Source organism: Sinocyclocheilus anshuiensis, unplaced genomic scaffold (assembly GCF_001515605.1).
Source record: "Sinocyclocheilus anshuiensis isolate Anshui unplaced genomic scaffold, SAMN03320099.WGS_v1.1 scaffold945, whole genome shotgun sequence".
Classification (NCBI taxonomy): domain Eukaryota; kingdom Metazoa; phylum Chordata; class Actinopteri; order Cypriniformes; family Cyprinidae; genus Sinocyclocheilus; species Sinocyclocheilus anshuiensis.
Window position 1 is genome coordinate 81131 of NW_015557112.1, and position 6740 is coordinate 87870.

Genomic DNA, 6740 nt, shown 5'->3' on the forward strand with positions numbered 1-6740 from the left:
TCTCTGAACGTAAACATTTTAGAAACATTTGATGATAATGACCTTTTAAAAAGGCATCACCTTTGGTTTTGGAGGTTACCCCAACTCCAGATTTTCCTTTGATTATATCCTTGTTTTCATTAACCAGTTGGGCAAGAAGTAACAGCTGTTCTTGTGTCCAGTTTTTTTATTTTTTTTTACGTTTGCATGTATTACTATGAGCCATGATTATTCTACTCTGTTAATTAAAAGGCTGTTTATATGCATATTCACTAATTATGAGAAGCATACATGTAAGAGGCTGACAATTAGCTGAACATATACTTGTTTAATTAGTGACTCTTATCCTGCATTTTTAAATCTTTATTTGAATGTGGCAATTAATTTATTTTTTTTTTTAAACCTTTATTTGAATACGGCAACATAATATTGTGCTTTACAATATTTCTATGAATAAATCTCTGAAAGAGACTATCAGCCAATCACTGTGGGCATAGTTAGTAAGCATGCTGACATCATCCATAGCAACAAGGTCAACCCCGCCCTTGTCTCAGCAGCTTTGTGAATAGGTTTTTTTTTTTTTTTTTTAAACCTTTATTTGAATACGGCAACATAATATTGTGCTTTACAATATTTCTATGAATAAATCTCTGACAGAGACTATCAGCCAATCACTGTGTGCATAGTAAGTAAGCATGCTGACATCATCCATAGCAACGAGATCAACCCTGCCCTTACTCTTAGCTTAAGACTTCTCTCTGTTCCTTAGTAAAATTTGTCTCAGCAGCTTTGTGAATAGGTTTTAAGAGAAACCCCTTAGCTAAAAACTTTTACTGCTATTTAGGAGAACTCTTAGTGGTAAGATAAAATGTTTTGTGAATATGGGCCCTGTGCATATAAAAATGTTTGATATATCAGTTAATACATGTCAAAAGTTATTTCTTCATGACATGAAATCTAGCATAGTGACTCATAGTTAAAAGTGACACAGATCACAATAATTCATATGAATCAAATGGTTTAATCCAAATCTTAGGGACAGCCACTTTATATGATGAAAATAATAATTTAGGCTTTTATTTACATATAAACATTGATTAACACATATGCAGAGCACATCAAACATGGTAAACATATTTTCTTGTGTTTTCTTGATGAACCAATGTTTTTTTTTGTTCTTATGAAACACAAGCACATTTGAGTTTCCACAAGAACCAATACGATTAGTTGGCCTGAGGTTAAGTAACTTATGACAGAATTTTAAATTTTTTGGTGAACTAACCCTTTACTAACCCTAAAAATCCATGAATTTCTTTACATACAATTTTAAGGAAAAATAAAGAAAACGATTTTTTTTTAAAGAAAAATATTACAAGCACACTATTAAAAAAGATATTTCACAAAAATAAGTGCATTAAGGTTTCAAGTATAAAACTATAATATTGATATATTCTTCAAAATTAAAGGGATAGTTCACCCAAAAATGAAAATTCTGTCATTAATTACTCACCCTCATGTCGTTCCAAAACCTTAAGACCTTCAATCAGCTTCATCAAACATATCTTAATTTGTGTTCCGAAGATGAACGAAGGTCTCACGGGTTTGGAACGACATGAGGGTGAGTAATTAATGACAGAATTTTCATTTTTGGGTGAACTATCCCTTTAAGATAAAAAGTATTTGGATATAGATAACAGTGGCCTAGTCAATCAGTAATTTAAAACAAACACAGAAGTGACATTACTACTTGAATCAACATTTTGTATCTAATACATTGACATTCTTGACATTTTAAGTGTGTCCAAATCCTTTCTGGGGCCACTATCTCATTCAAAGGCAGTTTGAGATAAAATATCTAAACTACATATATTTCTGAAGGCTAAAAATGTGATTCACCTACACTGAATGGGCAGTACTTGTGTTTATGCATTTTTCTGCAGATGTAGTGTTGCTTATAGTCACACAGGCCACAGGTCACTCCACATCTCACCCAAACTTTCCTGTTAGTCCTCAGTTCTCATTTGTGTGCGGCAGTTTCCCAGCAGTGTTGTTGTATTTGGGAAACCCTGTTATTGTGCTGACAGCATGGAAGGAAGAAGCCCCGCCCCCTGGCTTCCTAACCACCACCTATAGTATGCTGATGCCATTGAGGGAAATGCCTTCTAACCTTTTGCTCTGGTTTGCCACTGCACACTAGAACACAAGGACATGAGAGAGGTTTTACATTTAGCCAATGCCATTGCTGCTAATATGGAGATATGTTGTAGAGAAGATATTAAAGGAGTGTCAGTATGTCACCAAATTAAATGGAAAAGTAATTTAGTTTAGTAATTTACCAAGCATTCTGTTCATCTTCCACTGGTCGGTCAAACATCCCAAACTCACGCTATTGATGAGCCAATGTTACTATGTCGGGCTGGGTGGTTAAACAAATAGAGCATTTTTTGGCAATTTTTGATAGTGCCACTGGGTCACAGTGTTTGCACGTTTAATGAAAATTAACCTACGAATGGCTTACTAATATGAAATACTGTATTAATATACAATATTAAGCCTAGATAGAACAAAAAAGGACATTTTCTCTTTAAGAAAAGTATTATTTCACTATTGCTGCAATGTTGTTTGGCAAATTTTAATAGATTTCAAAAGAAAGCCACACAATTTGGAATTTTGTGTGAGGGCGAAAGTGGTTCCCTCACAGATTTTGCGACAGGTTCAAGTTAGTCACTTTACTGCGTTGACCAACAGAAAGCTGCTCGGTTTGAAAGTGACTTCTGTGTGAGCCATGGTACAAACTGATGTTCTAGCTCATATGGGGATTGTGGATTGTTGTGTGTTTAGAGCTTTTAGTTTATGAAGTGCTTTCATTGGTAAGTGTGGTTTACAGACAGGAAGCACTTTTATTTTTACATTATGCATTTTGCTCTGAGCAAATGGAAGGTGTAATGACCAGACAAACATAGAAGCAGGGATGTAGTCGACCTAGGGAAGGCCATAGGGTGTGTGTGTGTTCAGTCAATGCTACACATCTGCTGAGAGTGGTTTGTGTTGATCTTCATCAACATTTCTTGCTATATGTGTGTCTCTATGAATTTAAGTGTGTGGTAATGGCTTATGTCACATATGATTGATAACAGGATGGGCTGAAAAACATCACTGCATGCACGTATGAACGTGTGTTGGCTGTGTGTATTGTAATGGATTGTGAGAGAAATGTCTTGTATTTGTGGGGGAGGGTGAGGGCCATTGAAGTTCATACAGTCATGCCATCGCCCGCAGGCCAGCTCACATCTCCTACTCTGTAAGTTTAGACCTACTGGCTTTATTGGCTCTTTGCCCACTGAGAATATCATAATGTTCACTGTTGGTTATGGCCACTGTAATTATATAACTCAAAAATATATATCCACCGCACTGCTGAGGAGCTCCGCAAAAAGAGTGACAAACACAAACTGCATGTACACTCAAAAAAATAAATCGTTGGTATAACTTAATATAATTATGACACACATTTCCACGCATTTGAATTATGTTATCTCAACTTAATCAAGGCAAATAGAACCCAAAAGCAAAGATCATCTTCAACCAACGAGATTAAATCTTTTTCGTTTGAATTATCTTGTGGATTTAACTTATACACAGTTTAGTCTTGTTAAGCCAATTAATTTTAACCACTTAATTTAAACCAGAAATGTTTTCATTGAAATATTTTTGACTTTAAACCAAAATGTATTTTAAATGTAAATGCTCAATGTGAAATGCAAAATGCTCAACTCAATGTGAATGTCTCAAGTCTTTCTTTATTCCAGTGTCAAAAGTGAAACCCAAAAACAGCAATTACTGATCAGCGCTGACCAACAGTTTCAAAACTTTCTTAGAACAAGATAGATCAAAAATACAGCATTTTCAGAATCAGTTTAAAGCAACTACAGTAGTAGTTTTAAAGTTTCAGCATGGTTGACAAATACTTTTAGTAAAACAAAGAAATAAACTAAAAACCAGAAAGAGGATTAACAATATTGCTATTGCATGCAATTAAATGAAATGTTCATCAACCACTTTTAATGTAAAATTTTCAATTACTGTTAGAGTGTAAAACACCAATTTGTGCTTAGTGTTGAGCTACAATCTCAAAACTATTATCTTAAAACAAGATGGATCAAAAATACAGTATTTCCAGAATCAACTACAGCAGTAGTTTTAAGTTTCATCCAGGTTGACAATTACTTTAAGTAAAACGAAGAAATTAACGAAGATTCCAAAAAAATTAAGATTAAGAATTTGGATTTTGCATGTAATAAATTGTCTGTCAACCACTGTGAATGTATAACTGACAATTACTAAATTCAAGAGAAAAAAAACACCAATTTATGCTTAGTCTTGAGCTACAATCTCAGAACAAGATATATAATCTTAGAACAAGATAGATCTAGTAAAAATCCAGTATTTCTAAAATCAATTTAAATCAACTACAGCAGTAGTTTTAAAGTTTCAGCTAGGTTGACACATTTTTAGTAAAACATAGAAACAAACTACAATCCAAAACTAAAAATTAACAATATTGATATTGCATGTACCTGAATGAAATGACTGTCAACCACTGTCCACATACAATCAAAAAACACGGTTAAAGAGAAAACAATAACACCACCAATTTCTGCTCAGTGCTGAGCTCAGAACAAATTAGAACAGGATCAACTTACTCCAACATCTTGTTCTTCAGGGTTTGCACCTTTGGTGAAAGTCTGTGTCCATCCAGGTTGAAGAACACTTTCTGGATGACCTCAAATGTAGATTTGAGTTCCCGTGGGTAGCTAAGGTTCAAGGCGTAAATGAGTCCGAATAACATGGCTACTGCTACAGCTGCATTCCTCAAAGAGCTAAGAACCTCAGTCCCTTCAATCACAACGCCAACATCCACAGGCTGATCCACTGGGTCATGTCCTTCATGTCGAACAATGTAGATCCCCATTACTGTCTGCTTCATGGCTTCTTTGGCACTCAACCAATCGCAATCCTGTGCAAAACAAACAAAATATGCTGCATTTGTACGACAACTAATCTTTAAGAACACTGTACAGAGAATGAAAGAGAAGTAGATGAACGAGATAAGCATTTGCTTACAGCATACTCCTTGAAGAGCTGTACATGGTCCTCATTCAAGTACACACACAATGCTTTGAGGATGCATTCTCTTCGCACATCTATGCTGTTACTCTGCAAAAAAACAAAAAAAAGGCACTAATTAAACAACTCAGACATTACTATACTGATAACCAAATGCGGTGTATAACTTTCATGTATGTACCAACCTGAGAAACGGGTTGCATGATGTTTTTTATTGTTTGGCCATTGACTCCGCCCTTAGTGTGAAAAATCTTCATCAAGCTGTCTGAATATTTGTCAAGCATAGCAAGAAACTTGAACTGCAGTGGGACTGTTGTAATTCGCATGAATTCATTATTGATCTGTTAAAAAAGCAACAAAAAAAGTCAAGTACATTGGCTATTCTAATTTTTCAGGTTTAACAAACTCAAGTAAATCAACTTGTCTATATTTAAAGGAAAAAACAAAAACACTTACTTCATCAACATTAAAGAGAGCTGGCCATCGAGTTTTAAACTCTGCTACCATTGGCTTCTTCTGAACCACTTCCTGTCTTCTGTATGAAAAGGTTCTTTCCATCTTCTCTTTGACTATTTTGTCATTGTTTCTTTTTCTGATCTCTGTCAAAAGCTGAACTTGTTCCTTCTCCAGACTGTCAGAAGTTTCTCCCTTCGGATGCTGAGGGCAGTAATTCACTTCCGCTCTTCTAGGCTTCTTAATATTTGAAGCAGCGTGGCACTGATCTTGCTGTTTGTTCTTTAATGAATTAATGCTTACCTCAGAACACCCAACACTTCTGAGCTTGGTACGAAAGTTTGCCATTTTGTACTTGAGGCTTATTTTCCACCCATAGCAACCATTGTACGAGCCTTGCTCTCGTAAGCAAGGGTGTTTATTGATCAATGCTTCTGCCACTGCATTAAGGTCTACATCGGTTGGATATGCTTTGAATTTTATGATTTCCTCAGCTAGGCTTTCTAGAATGTGTGATTTCAGCTTTGTAGATGGACTAAGACGAGTTCCACTGGCATGGTATTCAGCATTGGCTTGTCCTAGAATTATTTCGGAGTCATAGGAGAAGCGTGGAATCGGGAATACAAGTGGCCACGTGGTAGATCTTGATATGGATTGCACTGACCCAGGAGAAGGATCAGGGGAAGATAAAAGGACAGTGTCATCAGAATCCAATGAGGAGACCGATGCAGAATCATCTGACTTGTGCAGTGTTGAGTGAGAAGTTGATTCTGGAGTCTCACAAGAACCCAAGCTTTCCTTGACTTTTTCTTGGTTTTGTCCTGTAGTCTTAAAGATGACCTTTAAGGTTCCTTTGTCTTGAACATCAGTTACTGATGTCAAATTAATAAACTCACCACCAAAATCATCATCTTTATACTGCAAGCGGATATCCCCATTAAGCAAAAATGTTTCAGTGATTATTTGTGTGAGGCCCTCAGTTGAACTTGGCACCCCTTTAGGCAGGATCAACTTCCTGGCATCATTGTCAGATAGAATTACTCTAAGTTTCACAGGTCCAGCCATTGCCCTGATTATCAGCTTAAAGAGAGGACACATGACAAATTAATCACACAAAGGATAATGACAAGACAATAGATGCATTTAGATGGTTAATTTTGTTTTGGGGGGGGGGGGGGGGT

The 6740-nt window shown here is 35.9% G+C and overlaps 2 protein-coding genes across 7 annotated transcripts in view; one reads left to right on the forward strand and one right to left on the reverse strand.

Annotated features, from left to right (window-relative positions):
• The window catches only part of LOC107677698 (semaphorin-4F-like), an 89031-nt gene that overhangs the window by 22009 nt on the left and 60282 nt on the right, over positions 1 to 6740 (forward strand). The gene's annotated exons all lie outside the window — the stretch shown is intronic.
• The window catches only part of LOC107677697 (uncharacterized), a 9028-nt gene continuing 6441 nt past the window's right edge, over positions 4154 to 6740 (reverse strand). For 2 of the 4 annotated variants that reach the window (XM_016472706.1, XM_016472707.1), the window contains 4 exons: positions 5563 to 6639; positions 5292 to 5447; positions 5104 to 5196; positions 4154 to 4996 (listed from right to left, as the gene is read on the reverse strand). In XM_016472706.1, coding sequence (XP_016328192.1) covers positions 4679 to 4996; positions 5104 to 5196; positions 5292 to 5447; positions 5563 to 6624 — 1629 coding nt within the window. In that variant the 5' untranslated portion in view covers positions 6625 to 6639 and the 3' untranslated portion in view covers positions 4154 to 4678. Of the gene's footprint in view, positions 4997 to 5103; positions 5197 to 5291; positions 5448 to 5562; positions 6689 to 6740 lie in introns of those variants that run through there. The other 2 variants (XM_016472705.1, XR_001632875.1) reach the window with 2 other exon arrangements.